The sequence below is a fragment of the Cucumis sativus genome, chromosome 5 (assembly GCF_000004075.3).
Source record: "Cucumis sativus cultivar 9930 chromosome 5, Cucumber_9930_V3, whole genome shotgun sequence".
NCBI lineage: Eukaryota > Viridiplantae > Streptophyta > Magnoliopsida > Cucurbitales > Cucurbitaceae > Cucumis > Cucumis sativus.
Genome location: NC_026659.2, coordinates 3,303,490 through 3,328,875, shown reverse-complemented (window position 1 = coordinate 3,328,875; position 25,386 = coordinate 3,303,490). Strand labels below are relative to the sequence as shown.

Sequence of the window (25,386 nt, the reverse complement as noted above, 5' to 3'; positions counted from 1 at the left end):
TATATATATATATATATATATATATATATAATAATAATAATAATAATAAAATATAATTTTAAAAAGAAGTATTTTTAAAATTAGGAAACTATTTATACAATATAATAGATTTCATCAAACTATTTTTTTTTGCTATATTATATTTTTTGTAAATAGTTTGGTGACCATTTATTTCTTTTAAGAAAATAATAATAAGTTTAGTTTGATTGGTTAGTTTTTTGGAAAGATCGATTTTTCTCAAGAAAAAGTTTGAATGTCCACATTTTAGCTTTACTCAATTTCCTTTCACAGACAATTTTCTTAAGATGAACGTGTTTTTCCTTGTTTGAACTTTTTCAAGCTTGGTGGGAAAATGAAGTGAAGTGAGTAAAGAAAGAGATGCAGCCTCTGGACTTACTTTGAATTTGGTAATCCATGTCTCTACTCTACGATTCTTCGTCTTGTAGGCTTTAATTTCAGTTTCAGTTTAGTTTCTGGAGAAGCAATGATCGACGATGGAAATCCGGGCATTACCGACGAAGAAAGAGCTCGAATCTCCCACAATTTCAGAGCTGCAAAAGCTCTACTTGCTCGCAAACGCCCTCGTCTTTTTCACTCCCATCACACCATTTCTCAGTGTTCTTACACTACCCATTCAGCTAACCCACTTCCTCACAGGTTTGTATTCTCACAGTTATTGTGTTTGTTTTGATTTGGACTAAACAGAATTTTCATAGCTTGCTCATTATTGCATTTTCCCTTTTTATGGAATCAAAGAAATATAAGTTCAAGATTTTGAGATTTCCCAAATGTTATATTGCCATTTTAGTTCCAGAGTTGGGGATTTTAATGCAAATGAAGCCACAGTTCGTGATAATGATGCAAAGAGAGTTCCATTGGGAGAGATTTCGGTAAACACTCCGTTGTCGAATGGGTTGGGGTTGGATTGTCTCAAGACTCCTGTAAAAACTCCAACGTGTTCTGGTATAAGAGATTCTTTCTCAGTTCCAAGTATTCTTGATGATGATTTTGATGAGTCTGCTTTGGAGGAAATTGATGCTCTGTTAGAGCAGAGCTCATCAGGGAGATCAGTAAGGCCAGCTTCAGATTCCAGCTTCCATGTGACAAATCAGGATCATGGTAGTTATAATGGTGGTCTTAGTGCAGATTTTCAATCTGTAATTGGTGGCGGGAGTATAGAAGCCAAAGACTTATTATGTTCTTTGGATGCCTCGGAACCAAGAGCGGAGTTGATCATTTCTGACTCTGCAATGAAGAAAATTGGGACAATGCCAGAAGAGTATTCAAAATATCTGTTGTCTCTTAACGATAGACAACGAGAAGCAGCTTGTGGTGATATCTCAATCCCTTTAATGATCCTTGCTGGCCCGGGAAGCGGAAAGGTCTCACTTCTTGTTTCCTTGTTTGTACATTGAGAATCAACAAATAATTTTTGGGGTTTAATTAATGTTTTTGCTTTCAAGAAAATTTGTCTAGTTCGTGATAAATGGTATTCTTATCTAAGCTGTATTTTCATTCAAAAAATGGATTAAGCAATACACGAGCGCGTGTCTGCAGTTAAAGCTTTCTTAAGGTTGGTCTGAGTTGGAGCCTATTTTGCCCCCAAGAGCTGAAATTTCTGTTTTATGCAGACTTCCACAATGGTTGGTCGAGTTTTGATGCTGCTTAATGAGGTATATCCACCTCATGGCATAATGTGCCTTTTGTAAATTTGTTTTGTTTTTGTTTATTCATAGATTGTTTTACTCTGGTATTTATTATAACTCCTTTTGTTTCATTTATACTCAGTTATTAGAATTATCTGCGTAGTTACTTCTTTTTGGTTGTATAGGGTATAAGTCCGTCGAAAATTTTGGCAATGACTTTCACGACTGCAGCTGCTTCTGAAATGAGGGATCGCGTTGGTGTAGTTGCCGGGAAGAAAATGGCAAAAGAACTTGTGATTAGCACGTTTCATTCCTTTTCATTGCAACTTTGTCGTCTACATGCAGAAAAGTATGCTCAAACTTTTTTTTTTACCTTGCCTACATATAGCATATGGGTTCTGTATCTTGGTTTATCATTATTCATTTTTTTGTAGTCTTACCATGCATGGTGCACATTATTAGTTCAACTATTTATATATGTGAATTGGTGCATAAGCTAACAAGAAAATTATATGCATGGACTATGGAGAAGGAAAATTCCACTGTAGACTATTAGTGAGGACAACTAATGGAAGTGTCCGAGAGGTTTCTTTACAGGTTTAAGCTTCCTTATTTTTGACTAAAAAATATCAATAAGTTCTTATCAAATTGAGAAAGAGGATATGAATAAGTAGTTAGGTATCTTACTTGGGAAACAAAGAAGGAGGGTAAACGGAGGTGAGAAATTTTTTTGATTTACATAGAATTATATGTATATATTTTTTTAAATGAAAACAACAGCTTTCATTAAGAAAAAGGGAACGAATACACAACCATACAAAAAAACAAGTATACAAAAAGGAGGGACTTCCTTTACAAGAAAAGGCTCCAACTAAGCGAAATCATGCCAAAAGTGAATATATGTTTTTGCTCGGTCATAAGTCAACCCAAAAATAAATTTCTAAACTCATGTATGTGGGATCAGATCTGATTCTAATCTCACAATGTTTTAAAATGAATATATGTTATGTTGTAGGATGTGTAATATTGTTCTTGTTTATTACATGGTCGTTAGTCTTGTCTTGCTAAATTCTAAGTTAAAGCATTTCCTACCAAAGTGCAACTGCCTTCCTTTTTAACCTTCCATCCTAGTAATTAATCTTGGGATTAAATTGTTATCTTATATTCCACAGGTTAGAGCGCACTTCGGATTTTTCGATATATGGACATGGGCAGCAAAGGAGGGCAATCATTGAGGCTGTGCGTCTATTGGAAAATGAAAAAAGTAAACAAAAGTTGGACTCCAACATACTTGGTGATGCTTTTAAGGATGTTGCCCCGATGCAGTTTAAGGATAAATCAAAGAAATGGCAAACATTTGTCCCTAAGGTAAGTAATTTACCTTTTGCAACTTTAGCTTAGGGTCTTGTGTGTTCTTTTCTACCTTCTTAATGTTGTCTAAAGGCCTTCTGTTTTTTTGGGATAGAAGTAGAACAATGACTTTCATTGAGATGAATGAAAGAACAAAAGAATAGACAAAAAATCAAGCTCACAAAAGAGAGAAGAATCCCAAGAGGCTCCAACTATACAAAATAGAAAAATAGTTGCAAAATGTCTTCCAAACCGAAGAACAAAGAGAAACGTGATATCTAACAAGGGACCAAACCTCAAAAGAGTCCCTCTCTATTGTTTGGTTGGTTCCCCCAACAAAACTAAAAAAACAACACACATTCTTAAAAAGCGTCCCTTCTTCCTAAAAGGTAGATGGAGGTAGAACTCTCCAATTATATCACTAACAACCTTATCCTGAGCATGCAAGGACCCAAGGGTCCGAAAGAAATAATCCCAGTGTTCTTGCAAACTCACAATGTTGGAGAATATGATTATTGAGCTGTGAGATTTGTTTTAACATATGGCCTCTTTTGAGGTTCTAACACCAATTGTTTTTTGTAATATTCGTCCCTCTATTTTTTGGAATGCCTTGCATCTCTGATCAAAAAGAAAAAAAAGTTTTTTTTATCTCATTTCAGTTAGTTGGGGATGTTTTTCTTTGTAACTTCTTTGTGACAAGTCATAATCTTCTTGTGTCCTGTACTGTATATACTTAGTATCTCCATAATACACTTGTCTATTTGACAAAAATGGTGGGGGAAGGCTCTCCTAATTGATGATTTTGTTCCTAATTTGATTTCACTCGATTCCAGGCTAAAGCTTGTGGAACAACTTCTGCAGAACTACTTACAAAGGGTGATGAGGCAGGAGTAAGATATCACTTTTCTGATTAACAAGGTTTCTGTCAACAGCTTTGTTTCCCATTTTTTAATTGAAATAATGCTTGAATCAGGCTACAGTTCTTGACAACTACAATGATATCTTGAAATCTTGTAATGCTCTGGACTACCATGACTTAATAAGCTGTTCCTTGAAGCTGCTTACTGATTTTCCTGAAGGTTCAATACTAGCTTATCAGTTTTAATATTATTTGAAGTGTTAGGCATGTTTTGACCCATTTGTTTTTGTTGTTTGTTTAAAAGTATACAAGGAATGTCAGGATTCATGGAAAGCGATTATTGTTGATGAGTTTCAAGATACAAGTTCCATGCAATACAAGCTTCTTCAGGTTCTTGCATCCCATCAGCAGATAACTATAGTTGGTGATGATGATCAGGTCATAACTATTAGTTCATCCCTACAAATTTTGCATTTTCTTGGTCTTGCACTTTATATTATCAAAATATAATGTTTGCACTGACAGATTTGTTGATGAAGTTTTTGTTGGATGAGTTATCTTCTGTTCATAAAACACCATCATCTTATTTTCTCCATTCTTGCGTTGGTCCATTTTGTTAATAGCAATGCTTTCAAAGTTTAACCATCTATCTAATGAGTATATAGAAAAAAGTCGAGTGTTTGTTATAATGCTAAGAATTAACTTAAAATCATGATTATATTTGTAATTCTATTTATAATTTTCTTGCTCTATCATATTGTATCAGTAAAAAGCTGGATTACTTGTTATATAATATCCTTTTCCGCCTCACTTTTCAATGTTTAGTATATTTGTTATTCTTAATGTCATTTTCTATGTTGTCATGTAGTCCATATTCAGTTTTAATGGAGCCGATATCTCTGGATTTGACTCTTTTCGTAAAGACTTCCCAACCTACAAAGAGGTTCACATTCTCTCTAGGCTCGAATCCAGTGATTTCCTTCAGATTTTTTTTAGCTTCTTTGTGTAAAATATAATTACGATTTACAAATTTCTATCCAACAATTGAGTGTTTTAATTTAGTTTATTTTTATCTTGTAGATCAGACTCAATAAAAACTATCGATCCACAGGTTGTATTATTGATGCTGCATCTTCTCTGATACGAAATAATAAAAAAAGATGCCCACTTAAAAGTGTACAAACTGATAATTTAACTGGATCTAAGGTAAAGCTGTAGCCGTATTCATAGAGTAAAATTTATGTTTTAATCTTTTAAAATCATGTTTCTTTTATCTCCTCCATGATAACATGAAATGGCATGCCCCTAATTTCCCCAGATTACAATTAAAGAATGCAATAATGAGGATGCTCAATGTGCATTTGTTATCGATAAGATCATGGAAAGCACATCAAATTGTTCAGCTTCCAAAGGCTTTGGGAGCTTTGCAGTTCTTTACCGGAGGCAGGTCAAACTTATGTGCCAATATATCAATAAAGGACATGAGAAGTTACTGCATTTATTCTGAGAAAATCTGTGTTCTCTTTATTTCTGTAGATATCGGGAAAAATCTTTCAAACAGCTTTTCGTGAAAGAAAAATACCATTTAATGTTCATGGTGTGGCCTTCTACCGAAAAAAGGTATATTCTTCTTCCATCTATAATATGAATCCTTTATAACATGGGTGCTCGTTGATTGTAATCAAGTATGATGTGCAGTTGAATGTTTAATGTTCTTGACTTGTATTAACTATTATGCTAGATTTCTTCGCTCCAAATTGTGGTGTTCATGTTACAGATAATTGAATCCTTGTTAGTTTTTGTATGTCCATAACTAATATGGGTGTTTTAGAGTTATGTGGTGTGGTTGGTCATTTTGTTTGAAATTTTACGAACTAATTTTATTTTTAATCTTGCAACTTATTGACTTTATTCCAACTATGGCTACCAGAACTTCACTTCTTGAAACTTATTAAATTCTCTTCTGTTTAGGTAGTCAAAACCATTCTGGCTCTACTTAAAACAACATTTCCTGATTGTGATGATGGTGCTTATCATCAAGCTTTCAAGGCTTTAATGCCTTTTGAGAAAGAGGACAAGAAGAGGGTAACTTTTTCCTTCTCTCTTATCTCTTTTTCTTTACTTTGTTATTTAAGACCCTTGTGAATTGTGATAGCAGCATTTTGCTTTTCTCTTGAAAGTCGGTTTTGTTTGCTAGAAGGTAGCCCTTCATCCTTTCTTTTTATTTTTGCAGATAATTAATCACATTGACAAAATTTCAACGGTAAGAAAATGTAGATTTATTGATGCTGCCAGGGATGTCTTCAGTTCCAAGATTTCGGGCACCTTAAAGAGGTCAAATTTTAGAGATTCATCTGTAAATTTTGAAATCTACATTTAAAATCATCATTGCTCTAGTATGTGATATCAATTTTTCATTTGCTGCTCTACTTTAAGTTGCTTGCCTAGGTATGAGGACCTTGAGACACACTACAGTGTTTTTTAAGCTTAAATATAATTTTATTACAGGAATTAGAAATGTGATGCTTAAAAGCCTTCATGTAAAGAAAAACTATTAAAGAACTTTTGTTTCTTTAGTTTTTTAAGATCTCTATATCTTCATCCATTTAAATAATGAAAGGGAGGATTGGTTAAAGCCATGGTAGTCTTCTACCAATTTCATATCCTATGAGGTTTTTAGCCAACTAGTTGTGGTCCAAAAGGAAACATGGGATCTAACGAACGACATTATTACCTTAGGACATGAATGTTTTAACAGGGTTGTATGTCTGTTGGTGGTTCCATTATTCTTCTTTCTTCTCGGCTCTTGCTATATTACTGAATTTTGATCCATCCCAAATCTTACAGGAGCCAACTTAACCAAGGACGTAAGGTGCTGTCAACACTAGAGATGATATCGAGACTTGTTCTAAGGGTAATGCACATGGAATGCTACTACGGTATCTACATGATGATTTTTGTGTAATTGGGGACCTGGGGTACTTGGTCTTATTCCCACTAAATCTAAGGAAACCTGCCCAACTATAGGCTATCCTTAGGAGACACCAAGGGGTAGGAGAGTTACTTCTCTCAATCTCCCGCACCAGTGGTTCAAACTCTAGACATTCTTTTGTCTGGTTTATGTTAAATTTTTAAAAATCTTGATCCTGCCACTTTTTCTTATTTGGAAAGTGGAACTGGCAATCTATTAGCCTTTTGAATTTACTCCTTTTCTTCCCCATTTATTTTGTTACTTTACAAATCATGAATAAAAACAATTCTCTACGTTGAAGAAGGTGTTTCTAACTCTCCGGGTAGGGAAAAGGCCAAGTGTTTTGGCATGCTAGCCTCTTTGCAATTTTGTGGATATTTTACTTGAGAGAAATAGAAATTTTAGACAGGTTGATAGATTGGTGAGTCTTGAGAGGTGGTTAGGTTTAATGACTGTCTCTTAGATGTGGGTCACTAGGCCTTTTATGTAATCATTTTGGTATTGTTCTTTTCTATTGAAGTTCTTTTCTATATTTAGAGTCGAACTCCCTTTTTTGTGGTTTTATTCCTTTTTAGCTTATTTTATTTATTTATTATTATTTTAGTTTTGTTTTTTCAATGAAAGTTCAATTCCACAAAAGAATCACAAATAATTCAATTTCAATCTAATTTGTAACATATTTGCAGGAACAATCAATTTCAACAGTTATAACCTCTGTGTCTAACATGTTACCTGAGGTTTGTCTTCTTTCAATCATTGATCATTTTATGAATTTTCATATGCAATCCATTTGACAGAGTTTAAAACAAGCACATGTAAAGTGTTACTTCCTCTGTGGTGTTTCTTTTCTCCTCGTTTTGTTTTGCTATGGCTGTTTTGTCTTCTGATTTATATGGTACCTATGTGTTCTTTGCTTGTTTATGGGATATGATGATGACACTTAGGGTGTCAACCTAGTTGAGATGTCCGAGTGTGCCTCCTGATCATCTGTTTCTAATTTTATTTTTAGGCTTCTTTACTATTCTCATTATATAATTCTCTTGTACTATGGGTTTTATATTAATAAATAAGCTTACCTCCATAAAAAAAAAAAGAAGCATATATACAAGCACATTCTAACTTTTAGATTTGCATTGTTTGGATGCTGTTTCATTTCCACCTTTTTATAAAAGTTGTTTGGATGCTGTTCTTACTTTTAGAAAAAGTTTCACCTGCAATGGTAAAAGAGGATATTTGAAGAGTGTTTTTTAGTGTGCTAATTTCAAAATCCATGGGACGAATCATTAGCTTCTAGAGGCTTAAATACAGGAACTACCATTCCTTGCTTTTATATTAGGTTTGGTTGGTTTGAATAGGTTCCTCTAGAAAAGGTTGAAACTATTTTCACCCTAGAGTATTTCTGTCAGGATTTTTGCCATCATGTTGTGGAAAGTTCATTTTGTTACTCATTCTGATGGGCTGGACTAAGGGCTCATATTAGTAGAGTTCTTAGGTTACTCTTCTCTCTCTTGAAAACATTTTTATCTTTTTGGAATTGAAGATAACTTCATGTATGTGTTAGCTATTGTAAGTTGGTGGTTGAATACCTTTGACCCTATTGTACAAAAAAAGAAAAAAAGATAACTTCATGAGCTGTACTTCTGGAAGAATATACTAAACAACTTTCAAAAACTCATTTATCACATTGCTTATGTTAAGTTTCCCGAGTTCAATTACTACTTGGAAACAATCAAAGTAATAGAGAACACACAATAGACTAGAACATTGCCTGTTCCATTGAAAATATCCAGAAATGTTTAAAGAGTTCAACATGATAATGATACAACAAGTGAGAAGATAAAAAGATAGACATTTCAGTTATTCAAGAGTGCTGGCTCCTCTCCTCCAATTTGACAAATCGTAAACAAAATGCAGAATGGTCCTCCCTCCTTCCTGTCCCTGAAGAAATAATGAACGACTATCCAGCAGCCAGCCATATCACACATGATCTCCTCTGGCCCCACTAAACAACTTCCTTGCTAATTTCCCTTCTTGTCCCTCCTCATGTAAGTTTACACAATTGGAGGCCTCACTGTTATTTCTTGTTCTGATTGTTAGCAACTTACCAAAAAATTTTAATGTGCTATAGTTTTTTATTTATAACTTTGTTCTTGGACTTTCTTTCCGAATCCGAATAGGAGAGATGGCAAGTTATGTTTTTAATTAGGAAAATATTCTTTCTGAACTTGTATGAAGGCTGCTATTTTCTCAAATTTTGACATCATATCTGGTGGCATATCTTCAGAAGTATCTTCTGGAGCAACAGGCAGTTACTAATGTTGATGGGGGAAAATTGCTGAATGAAGACAGTGATATTAGATCTGTGAGTACAAATCAATGCTATTACGATATTATAGTTTGATGTAGATGATGCAAATCGCTCAATGAACACAATGATTTTAGACTTATTGATAGTTTTTTTGTTGAAGGTTTGATTCCTATTGAAATCCGTTTCTTTTAAAAAATCAAAATTTCCTGACAAACACTGATATCTTTATCAGGTATAATCCATGTCTAAAACTCTCAATTCCATAAATCAAGGACACAAAACTTCTTAACCGCCTCTTCCTGGAGTGCTAGCCAAGTTCCATTTGTTAATTAGGAAGCAGATATCCCTATTTAATTTCGATGAACTTCAAGGTCTTGAAACCTATATTCTTTAAACTTCAAAATGGGATTTTAGGTTTTTCGACTCTAAATTCCTTTTTGTTATATTCTTATCCAGCCCAAAGTTATCTCTTCAAGTGTAAGGTTTCTAGATCTAGAAACCAATCAACGAATGGGCATTTAAAATTAATTAACATTGGGCCAATAGATTACGTGTACTATGAAAATAAGAATACGAGTAAAGTTTAAGAAGCAATGCACTCCAGAAAAGCTAGGCCTAGTTCATAATCCTTTGAATGAAAGAACAATTAGATGAATAGAATATTCCTTACTTGATTTGTGGCAAACTTCCATCTACACTCACTTTAGATGGGAAAAAAGTGCAAATGATCTTTTGCCAGTGGCATTCCTTTTCTGTAATATTATTTTCTTAGCCTTGATTTATTCTATGCTGTTGAATTTCTTGTTCTTGAAGGTCCTTCAGTATTTATTGGATGATGTCTCCGACTTTTTGTCAAGTCAATCTACTTTGAAAGAAGAGAAGAAAGAAATTGTAGAAAATGAGCCAGGTTGTCATAGTTCTCTAAAAGCTTTTATCGACCATATATCTGAGAGAGAAAAAGCAAATTTCTGTGCTCGTCGTCTTAACAATAAAAGCTCTGTCACTCTGACTACCATTCACCAGGTTCTTTCTTGCATAAGTTTTAGAATTGTCTTAGATTTGGAAACAACATTTTATTAGTGCCATTGTTATTGCTCTATTTTTCTGGTTTCATGGGTAAGTTCCTTCTTCACTTCCATATGCAGTCAAAAGGCTTGGAGTGGGACATTGTCTTCATAATTAAGGTAATTGAAAGCTATAAAAGGGCGTTTGTTTAGTACCTTGCTCTGTTATTGTCATGTTTATAGTGGTTCTTGTTTTGATTTCTTGCAAAGTGATTGGGTATGAGCGTATGACACATGTACAAATATCAAAGGAAAAAAATGTACAATAGTAATTGGACATTATTGAATTTTCATTTTTATTTGTAGTTTGCTTGGTCGATTTCTTTGGTAAGTTTTTGGGTATACTTTTTCATTTTTGCTTTTGAGATGACAATACATTTTGTACTTCAATGTTCCTAGGCCAATGAATCAGAGATTCCTCTCTTGCATGAATCTAGGGGCATTACAATGGAAAACGGAAACTCAATTGAGGTATGTTTTTCCATGTAAATAACATTGTTGCCCTTTGTTCTTTAGAATGTCTTTCATTGGTGCCATATTGATTCTCATTTGAAAATATCAGGAAGAACGTCGTTTATTATACGTTGCAATGACTCGTGCAAGGCATAAACTTTTTATATTGTATGTCTTGATGGACTCTGATTGGCAGGTTTGTTTTAGTTGAATATTTTTTATCATTAAATGGTAGACAAATTTAGTTAACTCTAGCATTTCCTTTAGATACTCCAACCTTCAAGATTTCTCAAAGAAATTCCAGATCATGTCCGAGAGATACAGGTATTTTTGGTTAAATTTTATCAAAATGTACTGTTTCCTATATATAATTTATAAATAAGTATAATAACTAAACCGATGGTACCTTATCCACTCTTGGGCTAATGCTTTTGAGAAATAGAAAACAGATTGATTCTAGTCAATTTTGTACTATTTACTCTCACAAAGCTTGATAAATGCTATCACTAATCTTCATATTGGAAAAATTTTCACGCTTAACTAGATAAAAGAGCATATTTTTTCTGTATAATATATTGGAAAATAGTCTTGTGTATTTCTTGTCATTTGTATAATGTGATTAGATTAGTTTTGTGGGAGCTTTAAATGGACAAGAGTAAACAAATTTTCATCAGAAAAGAGGTCTTTGATGACAAGTTGGGACATGCGGGGCAGTGGAGAAATCCTTTTGGGGGGTGAATGGTGAACAGAATTTGACGAAATTGGGAAAATGGTAAGATGGAGGAATGTCATGAACATGAGGAATCAAAGGATTAGAAGAGGAATTGGTGGAGAGGAGGAAAAAAAGGAAGTCAAGGGGGACGTAGGCCTAGGACACAGTTAGAAAGGGAAGGCACGACTTACTGGAGGATCATCATTGCTGGGGTGGGAGCAATAGGTGGTTTTCTGTCAAGTTTAATTATTTTAGATTTCATTACCTCATACTCCTTCTACACTTTCTTTTAACTCCTTCTGTCGGATTGTCTTTTTGAATTTCCTTATGTACTTTTTCGTTTCTTCTCAACCATAAAGTCTTGATTTTTTATATTAAAAAGACCATTGCTAGAAGCAATCAGATTGCCAACAACGTCAATGGGATGAAGATGAGGGCTGTACTGGTAGGGAGAGAGGGTTAAAATGAAGATGTTATAGCTGGGTAAGAAAATAAAATAAATCAGGAATTTTTTTAATGTATTTCTCGAACTATGTAGGTATCCATTTACAATTCAGTTTTGTTCTTATATCCCTTGGCACATCATTTTTTGGAATCCTTGAAAATATTGTTGTTTGTGAAATCCTTTTGAATAATTGTTTGGAAATGTTTTAAGCACATATGAGTATAAACTTTTACTTAATAACCATTCGTTCTGTATTAGTTAATACTCTGAAAATATAAGATACTGAATTAATTCAGTTCTTAATGAACGTTTGAGCTGTTTATTATTAAAGAAAAATCAGTTACTGATGAAGATGAAGGTGCTCTGCCAAACATGATAGTTTACCTTATCTCTTTGTAGGGCTTTTGATTTGCTAATTGTTCAGCCTGATTTAATTTTGAACTTTTGTTGATGATATAATCTTTTCTTCTAGGCTGAAGTTAGTATCCAGCACTTGCAGAAGAAGCACCATGATGCTCTAGAGCAGAATGCATACATGCATCTTGAAAAATCGATATCAGGTCATTTGGATGTGGCATCAAATGATCCTGCTAACAACCAAATCGACATTAGAGACTTTGAAGAACCAATAGAGATTACTAATGGGAATAATTTCCTAAAAAGGTGTTTTCCCCCTTCCAATTCCATTTTTTTGTTCGTGTATCTTTACCCAAAAACAAAAAGAAGATTTTGTACATTGATATAGTTCTTCGTCTTCTTGTTGACGTGAGAAGTCTTTTCTATTCCAATTGTAGATTTGATGTGGATAACAGAGCAGTCATTTCCCATTTATTTCATCAATGGGCCAAAAAGAAGGCATTTCAAGATCCTAAGAGGTTGATTGATAAGGTGATGATTTTTATGAACATATAATCTAAAGTTTGATTGTTTCCAGATTATATTTAAAAACTCAGGTCATGTTTATCACATTAGTAATTGCTCTACCTAGTTTGAAACTTGAATAAGCCACCATGTGCAGAATTTGTAATTATTGTCCAGTGTAATTATCAGTGTTAACAGATGCTGATGTGTGAATAAAAGATCATAGCAAACTCTTCAATGAAGAGTTTGTGATTGACCATAACTGTATGGCAAACTGTATTCTAACCTTTCATATATCCGCTATTAGATTATGATTGAAAACAGAGAAGGTCGCAAAGGTAAGGAAAGAAACCAAAGAATTATCAATCAATTAAATGGGACTATAGAGAGTTAAATAATTTGTATGTCCGTTGCACTGCTGTATTTGAACTTCTATGCTCTGATGATCGATAAATGGGACAATGGAAAGTTAAATACTTTTTTCATAACGTTACAGGTTGGCTTTGTAATTGAGGAACGGCTGAGAGTGAAGAAATGCAAAACCAAGGTTAACTTTTTATTAATTGGGCTAGTTTTTCTTTTTAATTTTATATGTAATGAAGCTACCACCAGCTTTTAATTGTTTTGGCCACAGTTCAACCGACTTCCAAAACCCCATTGTTTGACTAATACGAATAGTAATATATGAAAATTGTATGGTGAACTGTGAAGCCATAAAATGAGAGAAAAAACTTATCATCAAAGTGAATTACTTATAAATCTATTTCAATTGTTCAATTATTTTAGAAAATGTTTGTTTACTGAAATCAAGTAAAATGAATGATGAACATATTTTAACATTTCAGAATTTTGTTGTCTTTATTTTATCGGTACTTATATCAATGGATCCCATAGTTCTGCATAGCAAATCTTTATATTTGTCAGTTTTTCACTATATCATATTTATAACTTGCTTTCGTTTTTTTTTTTGTTGGAGATCAACTATGCTATGCTCTTTGAATATTTATATGATTGTGTTGTGTACACAGGAAGTTTTGCGTTCATTGAAGTCATCATTGACTAGTAATGAAGCACTTCAGTATGCTGAATATGTAAGTACATTTGGTTACCTCTTTTTTGCATTTCTCTGTTTCTTCCTCTAAGGGTGGTTTATATGATGTATCCTTCGAACTTTTTCTTCTGTGAAAGGTTTTGAGATGGGAACAGATTCCTGCTGACAAGCGTGCCCTTTTAATGCAGGAAAAACAGGTTTGTTCTCTTTTGCTTATTAGCTTGAATTATAATGAAAATTTGAAAATTTTATTTGTTGATAATTTATATTTTTAAATATTTATCTGGAATCCCGTATCATAAATATGCTTTCAGAATAAGTATATATCTTGTTTGTTTTATTAGATTATTTATTTAGAAGATCATTTTTTATGCGTATAAAAAATTCTTAAATAAAAATCAGTGGCATTGAACTAATTGATTTGAAAACTTCCAAAAGCTATTAGGGAATAGATTTTAATAACAGAGAATGAATGTGATTGAAAAAGTGATTCTTACAATTTATTAATAATCAATCTTACCAAACGCTTACAGTGGTTACGATTTTTATATAATCATTTTTAAGACTCAAAAGCAATCCCAAATATAGCCTAAGCTCCTGAGATTGAGGAGATCTCATTTGTTGGAACGATGTGAAATCTGTACCCTTTCATTTCAGTTTTGCATTTCAAATTTCATACCTTGGACCAAAGTGAAAGCTGAACTCGTACATGAGCAGGCCTTGAGAATATCTCTGTATATTGTATTTTTAATCATAATCGTAGTGATCTTCAGTATCTATAGTGTAATCTAGAATTCAGAAACGTATGTCTTATTCTCATTGAGTCAAAGCAATGTTACATATTTATAAAGAGAATAAACTAAACCCTAGAGACTATGTAAAATTACAATAAAGGACATATGTATATATATATATATCATAACATATAGTTCTGCAATGAAAACAAGTGTACATAAAATTGGCCTAGTGGAACAGGTTTTTTGACGATTTTTCTTTTAACCTGTGAAATGAGAACGCCTTCCTCTTTAATACCTCAATTCTAAGCAGTAAGTTGTTTCAGGAGCATTTCCAGAAATTAAGAATTGAAAATGCGATGGGCTCCTCAGCAGCTACATCAAAACAGGTGGCTGTTATTTATGTACTATTTCAGAAATATTGTCATTGAAATAATGTTTGTTTTCATCATAGGATCAGTTATCTTTTATTTAAATTTTTGTACACTTGATCATCTTTCACTTTACTTTAGAACTTTTGATTCATTTGCCAAACGAGTTCACAGAAGTCCCTTTCGAGTTTGGTTCCTTGATTTGATAATTCATTTCTTTGATTTTATTTATTGTTAGTTTTCTCCCACTTCTTTCAAGTACTTCCATTCTTAGCACAATAGATATCAGACCTTTAAGATACCCGTCCTTACTCGTCTTCGAAAGTTTTCATCCACTTTAGTTCTTGTAGCTTTAGGGGTTTACAAGATTTTTAGATATGAAGAAGTCCATTTCCAAATGTTTCTTTTTTCGTTTCTTCTTTCTTCCTTTTTTATAAAGAAAAATATAATTATATAATGTAACTGATTATTGCTTGTTTGATAATTGTTTCTTATTATTTGTCCTCTTAAAGATTTATATGAAATTTAGTTTTGAAATTAAATATTTATAAGTCTTATGTTATATCTTTTTTCATTGATATCTATTTATGTTTTATGATTGAAGAATAATAAAATAATGCTTCTATTTATGTTCGGGTGCCTTTATTTTCTCTTATCAGTCTTTGTTCTGATGCAAGGTAGTGTTGTGATTTTACTGTTCAAGTTTTCGACCTCATCTTTTTGTTTCCTTTTATTTTGAGCGTCAACTCTTTTCATTGTATCAACAGCTACAAAAAGTTGTGTTTCTTTTAAAGTGTTCCCGAAAAAATTAAAAGTGAGAAAATTGAGCAACCACCAAACGTTTATGTTTCTCAAAAACTGGAAACAAAAAAAGAAAAAGAAAAAACATAGACGTTACCAAACAAGTCATAATTAGTTTGGAGGTTTGAATCTTGAAAGTTACTACCATACAGCTCACACCTACTAATAGCTCAATTCCTTCCATAATTTAAACATGCATGTGTTTTCATATTTTAGGTTTAGTAAAGATCAAGCGTTGGGATGTAGTTCCAAAGTTCATGTTTTCTGAATCTCTCAATATCTTCGTGACATAAATACACTTTGTTTTTCTGATTATCTTCAATGAACAGATTTCTTATTTGCGCAATTTGGGATGTACAATTACTCCAACCTCACGCCTCCATGCTTCGTCCTTGATTGAGCAATACAAATCGCTATAACTACTTGCAAGAAATATGCGTACAGGTAAGGAAAACATTGAACTTTATATGATAGTTTAAGTTGGGCCACTTTTCATTTTGATAATTTCAATCAAGTTCGTTTCTTATATTCTGCCAACTTGAGCCTCACTCAATTAGTGAAGGCATTATATCCTCAACCAAAAGTTAGAATGAATCTTCCTCACATGTGGAAAGTTTTCCAGTATTTGGTCATATTTATTCTTCGCATATAAGTTGTGGAAGATTTTTTAACATTATCTGTAATCCAATAGCTGTGGAAATCATTGTTGTCCCATTTTTCGTCTAATTTCGAAATAAAAATTGTTATTAGACAATGAGAATTGTGAAGTTGATTCGTTGGATGTAATGTACCAGTTCTGATATGTATATTTATTATCATTGTTTTGAGATTGCAGGTCTTTGATTGTAGTTTGTAAATTTTGACCATAAATGGAGCCAAAAGAGTGGCCATTAGATTTTTACCTTCTTCTCAAGTTTATCTCTGGGCTAATTGTTTGTCTTTGTGTAATGTAACTAATATTATTAAGAAAACATCTACATCTTTTAATGTAATACTTTTAATCTGTTATTTATATATTTTAGAGTATTTGATCGATAATTCATTCATTGGAGGAATTTCTTTTGGCATTGTGTGAAAAATGTTTTTGTTCTGCTTATTTTTCTTTAAAGAAAGTCTGCTTGAACATAGAGGGAAAATAGAAGTATGCACACCCAAATACTTATGGTTGTTTTTGGTAACAATGTTTGTGCATTTCATTCTTATCACAGAGATTATGAAATGCAATATTTGATGTAGTTAGACTCAACTTATTTCTATGGATATGCTTCAATATTCTTAGTAAAAAAAAAAAAATTTGTTATGTGCTCGTTTGCACTGAGGTTGAATGAGATAAAACATTGTAATTTGCGAAGCAAAAGTAGTTAAATATGTTTGAAAAGAAGTAAAAAGAAATTGACATGTGAAAGATTAAATATGATCATTCCATAAAGTGTACCAAGTGTTTTTTCTAGTTCAAAATGTATACTCATTGATCAATTTTAATTCTTTTGGATGATCCAATTTTATGAAGAAAATTTGAAGAATGACCCGACACACACTACTAACTGACTTGTTTTTCTTTTTTTAAAATGTCAAATGATCTTTAGTTGATGTCACTTACGAGAAAAGTTACAAATTTGTTGTTTTTTTCTTTCTTCTTTGATGTGATTTTCTTTTCTCCTCTAGCTTCGCGTGATTTCTTTATTCTTTAGTGAATTTTCACCATTTTGTTTAATGGTCGAACAAGACCTTTGTTCCATAGTTTCGACAATTATTATCCTTTCCATTATTCAATAAGAGCGAGAGAGGAAAAGATATTGTGTTCATTAGTATTCATCATACGGATCGTCACCGAGAGTGAGAGTAAGGTGAGTTTTTCGTGTGTGCGAGTTTATTTTAGTATGTCATCTAAACACGACATCAACAAATGATCATGTGATATTTTTTTTTTTAAGAATTTGAGTCGAAGAACAAATAAAAAGAATTATTCATACAAATTTACCATTTAGAAATTAGATGAGAATTAAAAAGAAACCAAAGTTTCAATCATAATCATAAAATGTGGACTTCAAACGTCAATTTGAATTTATAGATCCTTCTAAGAAAAAAGAAAATCAAAACGTAATACGTAGTGATGCCGGAAACCGACGGTTCATCGGTGAAGATCCAACTCCCATGGCGGAACCAACTAACTTAAAAAGATCTTGCGGCTTTCACTTTCCTTTCATCCCCATTTGAAACGCATCGCAATTTTCTCTTTTCTGATCTTCACTTTCCTTTCTAAATTCAATGGTTCCCGCCATTTAAAAGATTGTCCCCAGGATCTTGTTTTCCTGTTTGTGGGCTTCAGATTCTTCTACAACCAACCCCAGGGTCATGAGCTTAGCTCCTTCCCTGTTCTCGCGGCAGCATTTAAACTCTTCCTCCAAAAATCTTTACTTTGCTATATCTTCAGACCAAGCAAAACTACTTTCTCTATTGGAATCCTGCAATGGGACTTCAAAAATCTCCCAAATCCACTGCTACATGGTCAAGACTGCTCTTGATCTCGACCCTTTTACATTGAGCAAACTTCTTGCTTCTGCCATATTAGATATCAAGTATGCAGCTTCCATTTTCAGGGAGATACGAAACCCAAATCTCTTTATGTTCAATACTATGCTACGAGGCTATTCTAATAGCAATGATTCAAAACAAGCTTTTGTTATTTTCAACGACCTTAGGAATCAGGACTTTTTGCCTGATCGGTTTTCTTTTATAACAACTCTTAAAGCTTGTGCTCGTGAATTGGCAATTCATGTTGGAAAGGGAATTCATGGGATTGTTCATAAATCTGGGCATGGTTTATTCAATGATGTTAACAATATACTTCTACATTTTTACGGTGCTTGTGAGCAAATTAAAGATGCCCATAAACTGTTTGATGAAATTTCTCAAAGAAATGATTTGGTTTCATGGAACACTTTGATGGATGGTTATCTTCGTGCATCTCAGCCCATTGTTGTTTTAGATACTTTTAGACAAATGTGTAGGAGAGGTTTGATAGCCAATACGGGTACACTTTTATCTGTTGCATCTGCTGTGGGTGATGTTGGCAATACCATGGACGGAAGGTCTCTTTACGGACATTGTATCAAGTTGGGTTTAGGTTCTAATCTCCGTGTAGTTACATGTTTGATTGATATGTATGGAAAGTTTGGTGATTTGGACGAAGCAGGAACGATTTTTAATGAAGTTGCTGAGAAAGATGTTATTGTGTGGAACTGTTTGATAGATAACTATGCTAAAAACGGGTTGATAAAAAAAGCAGTAGCTTCATTACATCTCATGAAACTTGAAGGAATGAAACCCAATTCATCCACATTGGCAGGCTTAATCTCAGCTTGTGCTACCTCTGGTGCTGTCAGTACAGGTAAATACCTTGCCAATTATGCAGATAATGAAGGATTGGATCTAGATGTCGTTCTTGGAACGACTCTAATTGGTATGTATGCTAAATTTGGGTTCCTAGACAAGGCGATTGACATTTTTGATAAGATGAAGAATAAGGATGTAAAAACTTGGACGGCAATGATAACTGGTTACGGAGATCATGGGCAGACAAGGAAGGTTATGGAAACTTTGTATAGGATGGAGGAGGAGGGTTTTCGGCCAAATGAGATAACATTCTTGGCAGTCTTGAATGCTTATAGTCATGGAGGCATAGTGGCAGAGGGGATGAAATGTTTCAAAAGAATGGTGTATGAATATGGGATAACACCAAAGATTGAGCACTATGGATGTATTATTGATCTTCTTGGTCGTGCAGGGTTGTTGGAGGAAGCTCATAAGCTAATAAAGAGCTTGCCTTCGACGAAGGGTGATATTACCGGATGGCGTACACTGCTGGCAGCTTGTAGGGTTTATGGAGATGTTGAATTGGGAGAGACTGTGAAGAGGAAGCTGGTTGATTTAAATGATGAACACCCCGCGGATTCAATGCTGCTTTCTAGCACTTATGCCATTGCTGGGAGGTTGTCTGATTATACACAATATCAACTAAGGAAGGAAGGAAACAAAGTGAAAGAAGCAAATGGATCATCTCAAGTGCAGATTGAGAAAGCAATAAAGGAAGCTGGTTGTAGTGTGATTGAGATGGAGAGTTTGTATTAGGACCATGTTTATTTCCTCCTAAATATAATCAACCATGTTTATACCATTTAACTATATGATTTGTAACATTCAAATGTACTATTTTCAATCAAATTTGTAATCAACAAGCATAATTCTATTGCAGAGCTGAAAGTGATCAATTTGATTACATTTGAAAATTACATAAAATTCAGTAACTTTTTTTAGATGCTTTTAAACGATTATCTAATATTTGTTCTCAAATATAGATTCCATCACTATTTGTTGAAAATTAAGGACACATGGAGTGTTTAGAGCCGTAAGGGTATTTGTGTAATTTATTGTATTCTAGTTTTATTTTTATTTTTTTGTTAAGGCTACAATATTCTTTTTTTTTCTTCCGAACACTTTTAACTATTAGAAAATAATAAAAGCGGATTCTATTGTGGTTTTATATTCTTTTCAATACTATTATTGTTACATATATTGTTACTATGACATTAGGTGAATCAATTCTCCTTTGTCACAATTACTCTCGTGGTTATTAAGCACTCTTATACTATAAATTTCTTCTTAAATATAGTTATATTTAAAAAAATAAACAGTGCATAATATTATCAAATCGTAATTAGTTTAGGATAAGAGAAAATACAATTCTAAAAAAGAATAAAAGATAAAAAAAGTAAACAGAAAAAGGAGAAAGTTAAGGAAGGTGACGGTTGAATGAGAAGATGCTAAACTGCATTGGCATGGCGGAACTGGACAACGTTGACATCGAAATTGAAGGACTTTACCTCAACCAACTCCTCTCTTTCTCATTTCTCATTTCTCATTTCAATCACTCTCTTTCCCTTTTATCTTTTCAATTCCATTCCATTTTATCATTCTTCCTAAGTTTTAACTTTTCTTTTTTCTTCTTCCATTTCATTCCTTCTTAATCATGAACGCTCTAGCTGCTACCAATCGCAATTTCCGTCACGCGGCACGGATTCTGGGTTTAGACTCCAAGATCGAGAAGAGTCTTTTGATCCCATTTAGGGAAATCAAGGTTATTCTTATATTCTTTTCTTGTTTTGATTTTTATTTTAGATGCTCTCATTTGTTTTGGCTTGTGAGTTATCCTGATTATGATGATGATGATGATGATGATGATGATCCAATAGGTTGAGTGTACGATTCCGAAGGATGATGGGAGTTTGGTGTCGTATGTGGGGTTTAGAGTTCAACATGATAATGCTCGTGGCCCTATGAAAGGAGGGATCAGATATCATCCTGAGGTGACCAAATTTTTCATTTTACTGCTTCTGTTATTGGTGGGATCAGTTCCTGTTGGCTCCTGATGCTGATTGATTTAATAACTTTTATGTTTTCGTGGCTTCTGTAGGTTTTGTTCTTTTCTGTTTTGTCTTATTTGGTTTGCAAATTGTAAGTGAAGATGTCTTTTTAGCAAGGATTAAAATATTGATGTATATATATATATCCGTAAATCCAAGAGTTTGATACGGATACTAAAGATACATGGATATATCTAACATCTTTTATAAGTGTTTGTAAAAGACAATATGTCATCTATTTAGTCTAATATGGATAGAAATACCAATAACTATACTAATAAACAATTAGCTTTTAGTAAAAGTAACTTAATTATTAATCTAAATAAATTTTATGACTTTTAGAAATATCTGTTAATACGAATATCTGTAAAATTGAAATCTCGATATTCACATCAACATTGATATTTTAATCCTTGCTTGTTAGGTTGTTTTGGTTTTTGCATCAGAGTTTTGACATGTCAAACACTATCAACAATTTTATTTTACATTCTCCAAACAAGTGCCAAAATGAGTATGTCTCAATTGTTAGAAAGAGTTTTCTTTTTCCAAGGTTCGGATTCCTGCACCACATATGTTATACTATTAAGAAAATGATTTTAGTTTGAATTGGTATTCTGTTTTACTGACTATGTTTTTTTCTTTTGAAGTGCTTATGGACCAAAAATGATCTTCTAAAATTTCGTAGGGTTTGGTTATGAAGCGATTTACTTAAATCCACTTTTTTTCTAGAGGATCCAATGTAGAGTTTCCTTACATCTAATTTACAGTTCTTTACAATGTTTTTACGATGTTTTGGCAATATCATCCAAAGTTACTTTCGGAAATTCAAATTTGAAGTGCTTTGTGTGAAGGCATTGGATGATCCAGGTGAAAATTATTTGTTACTCAATACTTTTTACTAAAATGGTATAATTAAGAAACTTTTTGCTAAAAGCATTTATTTTAAAAAGCATTATCTAGCACATCTTTAGTGTTTATCGAGAAAGTACTGGACTTAAAAAGTTCCACTCCCAAAAAAGTCATCTTAATAGTAGTGAGCCATGAAATAATTCTTTTGTGCTTATATATGCAAGCTCTAATCTCTAGCACACCTTTTTGCATTTAAGTACTTGCAATTAGGAGTGATAAAAGTACTGCTATTTAACAAAGTTGACTGTAAAAATCTATCACTAAAAGTTTGACCCTTCAGCTTTACAAGTACTTTTCTAAGTACTGTCATCAGAAACATTTACCATCTTTTCATATAAACTTTTTCCTAATGAACTAAATTGGTCAATTCTGCTACTAAAGGTCGACCCTGATGAAGTAAATGCTTTGGCTCAACTAATGACATGGAAGACTGCAGTAGCAGATATTCCTTATGGAGGTGCAAAGGGTGGGATTGGATGCACTCCACGAGAGTTGAGTATGAGCGAGTTGGAACGTCTAACTCGTGTATTTACTCAGAAGATTCATGACCTCATTGGCATACATACTGACATTCCAGCACCAGATATGGGCACAAACGCACAGGTTTAGTTCAGATAGTTTAAAGGTTTAATAGTATCCTTCAATTTTTCTTGAGGTGCTTCTTCAAATATCTTCAGCGGGATGATTATGCTTATAGAATTTCCTGCTGCTGCTTTGAATTTGAAGCCAAATGATTTGTGCAGACTATGGCCTGGATTTTGGATGAGTACTCTAAGTTTCATGGTCACTCGCCAGCTGTTGTGACGGGGAAGCCATTAGTAAGTAACCAAGCCTTGGAGCTCCAAGAAACTGTGTTTGATGAATATCATTGAATTGATTTGACCCCTTTCTCATAATTATTAGGACCTTGGTGGTTCCCTCGGTAGAGATGCTGCAACCGGGCGCGGTGTGGTTTTTGCCACAGAAGCTTTGCTTGCTGAACATGGAATGAAAATCAAAGATTTGACATTTGTTATTCAGGTACATTGGAGTTCCAACATGCAAACTTAATGGTCTTGTTGACAATAATTTGTGTTGTGCATCACAATTGAAGAAACCTATATGAACTGCACATTAACAGGGATTTGGTAATGTTGGATCTTGGGCAGCAAGACTTATCCATGAAAGAGGAGGAAAAGTTGTTGCAGTGAGTGATATCACTGGTGCCGTAACGAATCCAAATGGGATTGATGTACCTGAGCTGATTATTCACAAAGAAAAGACCAATAGTCTAGTAAATTTTCAAGGTGCAGATGGCATGGATCCAAACGAACTTCTAGTTCATGAATGTGATGTTCTTATCCCATGTGCTTTAGGTGGAGTTTTGAACAGGTGTACCATTTTTTTCAACCACAAAGTCCTACTTTGCTGTCAAATACTTCTAATACTCTTGCATGCTTTCAAGATTCATGTGTCTGTATATACATATATATAGTTTGTGTTGAAAATGTGACCAAAGTTCCACGTTGATTAGATAAAAGTGTAATTATAGATATATAAGTGAGGACAACTATCTTCATTGATAATTGGTATAAGCTTTTAGGGTGAAACCAAAAGCAACTATGAGGGTCTACGTCCAAATTGTACAATATCATACCATTCTAGAGATAGTTAGAGGGTTTCTGTCCCTAACAGTTTGCCTCATACTTGTAATTCCATCCCATTTTACTTATATGAAGATGGTTTTTGAGGTGATTTCTGCAACTCATTGTACCTAGTTCCATTTTTTAAGGGAAAATGCTGCTGGTGTGAGAGCAAAGTTCATAGTAGAGGCAGCTAATCATCCTACTGATCCAGAAGCAGATGAGGTAATGTTTATAATTAATCTTGAATTTACACTTATGCTTATTATTTGATTTGTGACAGTTATAATTTATTTGCTACAGATCCTATCTAAGAAAGGAGTCTTAATACTCCCTGACATTTACGCAAATGCCGGAGGTGTCACCGTTAGCTATTTTGAGTGGGTTCAGGTAACAAGCGAACCAAACATCAAAACTTTGACTCTTAAAATATTAGTTTAAATTCTTTTTACTCTCTTATGTTTTATAGTTCTTAGTTTTCAATATTTTATTTCATTGTATCATGTCACATATGTATAGTATTCACAAAGTAACTGAAGAACAAATTTTGAAAGAATAAAGAACTAAAACAGAATAAGCATTGAAGGTTTAGGAAGTAGAACAGAATTCAAAATATTTGATATGTTAGTGAACAAAGAAATAATCTAAGACAACAATTCACAATATGTTCCCTGACTACTATGTTCCATTCCTTTGATAACTTTTTTAATTTCATGGAGCCAAAACTTTTGGGTCAATCAGTCATATAATCTATGGTCAAAGTAGGTGGTACAAAAAGTTTTTTGTTCAAAACTTTGTGCTGTTGTTTTCCCTCCAATTCATATTGATTTCCACTTGTTGGGACCTCGACCTATTTCAAACTCACAAGTGAGATGTAGTATTAGATGATATAATATCATATTTACTTTTCCTCGTCAATTTAAGCTTTTGAATCAATCGGTAATTTAACAACCTTAAGGAGGAAAAAAAAGTCATCCAAGGGGTGAATAGTTGTAGCTAAAAGATGTGTTTATATAACTTTGCAGAACATTCAAGGGTTCATGTGGGATGAAGAGAAGGTGAACAAAGAGCTTCAAAGGTACATGACAAGAGCTTTTTATAATATCAAGAGCATGTGCAAATCACATGATTGCAGTCTTCGTATGGGTGCTTTCACTCTAGGTGTCAACCGTGTGGCACGTGCTACTCTCTTGAGGGGTTGGGAGGCCTAGAAATAGATGGATTGCAAACAACACCGTTAATATTTTCTAGGGTTACTTTCACTTCCTAGCTCCTATCTCATTTCATTGTTCTTTTCTTCAAGGGCTTAGATTATTTGCACTTTGCTTGCTGAAATTAACTGTTTGAATAAAGTTATTAACATCATTCACAAAATTTAGTAAAAATTTTCACCAGTTTAGCTTGTGGAACCTTTTCCTTTCCCGTTCCACAGTCTCTTGTTGTTTGGTTTTCATTTTCATTGTTCTTCGTTTGCATGTATGTTTAATTTTTGGCGAAAATGAATAGAGATAAGGACTGAGTTAAAAAGATACTTTTTGGTCTTACGTTGGTGTGAATAACGATTCGATCGTGGAACTTTAACTTGTACTGATATCTTCATAACAATGAGAGAGGCTCCTTTTATAGTCATTCAACGATGGCTTAAGCAACATTTTCGGTTCATATTTTTGAAAGATAACATAGAGAATAAGAGGATAGACATATCTTGTTACAACATAATAGCGTTTAAGCATCCTTGAGTAAATATAAAATAAGCGAATAACCTTTACATCTTCTTGGATAGAGCAATTACATATATTTCTTGTA

General features: G+C 33.4%; 3 protein-coding genes across 8 annotated transcripts; all 3 read left to right on the top strand.

The window, feature by feature from the left end:
* The first annotated feature begins 227 nt into the window (after positions 1–227).
* LOC101214323 (ATP-dependent DNA helicase SRS2-like protein At4g25120) lies at positions 228–16,687 on the top strand. 6 transcript variants are annotated; one of them, XM_011656559.2, is made up of 30 exons: positions 234–657; positions 809–1,382; positions 1,632–1,673; positions 1,832–1,995; positions 2,819–3,014; positions 3,830–3,886; positions 3,970–4,075; positions 4,160–4,293; positions 4,724–4,798; positions 4,936–5,061; positions 5,174–5,302; positions 5,392–5,475; positions 5,827–5,940; positions 6,089–6,189; positions 6,703–6,769; positions 7,513–7,563; positions 9,111–9,188; positions 9,948–10,157; positions 10,280–10,318; positions 10,598–10,669; positions 10,761–10,847; positions 10,919–10,975; positions 12,281–12,471; positions 12,603–12,696; positions 13,166–13,216; positions 13,698–13,760; positions 13,858–13,917; positions 14,781–14,843; positions 15,956–16,070; positions 16,462–16,687. In XM_011656559.2, the coding sequence occupies exons 1-29, from the start codon at positions 485–487 to the stop codon at positions 16,043–16,045; spliced, it is 3,348 nt and encodes a 1,115-aa protein (XP_011654861.2). In that variant the 5' UTR covers positions 234–484; the 3' UTR covers positions 16,046–16,070; positions 16,462–16,687. The 6 variants fall into 6 exon arrangements, 5 of the variants coding, with proteins under 5 accessions (XP_011654863.1, XP_031741826.1, XP_031741825.1 ...); XM_031885964.1 differs by lacking the exon at positions 14,781–14,843 and having other exon boundaries at positions 233–657; XM_031885965.1 differs by lacking the exons at positions 14,781–14,843; positions 16,462–16,687 and having other exon boundaries at positions 232–657; positions 15,956–16,453.
* Positions 16,688–17,695: 1,008 nt separating this feature from the next.
* LOC101214563 (pentatricopeptide repeat-containing protein At1g26900, mitochondrial) lies at positions 17,696–19,915 on the top strand. Its single transcript, XM_004143681.3, has one exon. It carries the CDS (start codon positions 17,982–17,984, stop codon positions 19,755–19,757), a length of 1,776 nt encoding a protein of 591 aa, XP_004143729.1. The 5' UTR covers positions 17,696–17,981; the 3' UTR covers positions 19,758–19,915.
* A 474-nt stretch (positions 19,916–20,389) lies between these two features.
* LOC101218466 (glutamate dehydrogenase 2) lies at positions 20,390–24,991 on the top strand. The gene is made up of 9 exons (XM_004143618.3): positions 20,390–20,763; positions 20,879–20,992; positions 22,340–22,561; positions 22,702–22,776; positions 22,862–22,978; positions 23,079–23,329; positions 23,730–23,805; positions 23,884–23,970; positions 24,606–24,991. Exons 1-9 carry the CDS (start codon positions 20,656–20,658, stop codon positions 24,789–24,791), a joined length of 1,236 nt encoding a protein of 411 aa, XP_004143666.1. The 5' UTR covers positions 20,390–20,655; the 3' UTR covers positions 24,792–24,991.
* Positions 24,992–25,386: the final 395 nt, after the last annotated feature.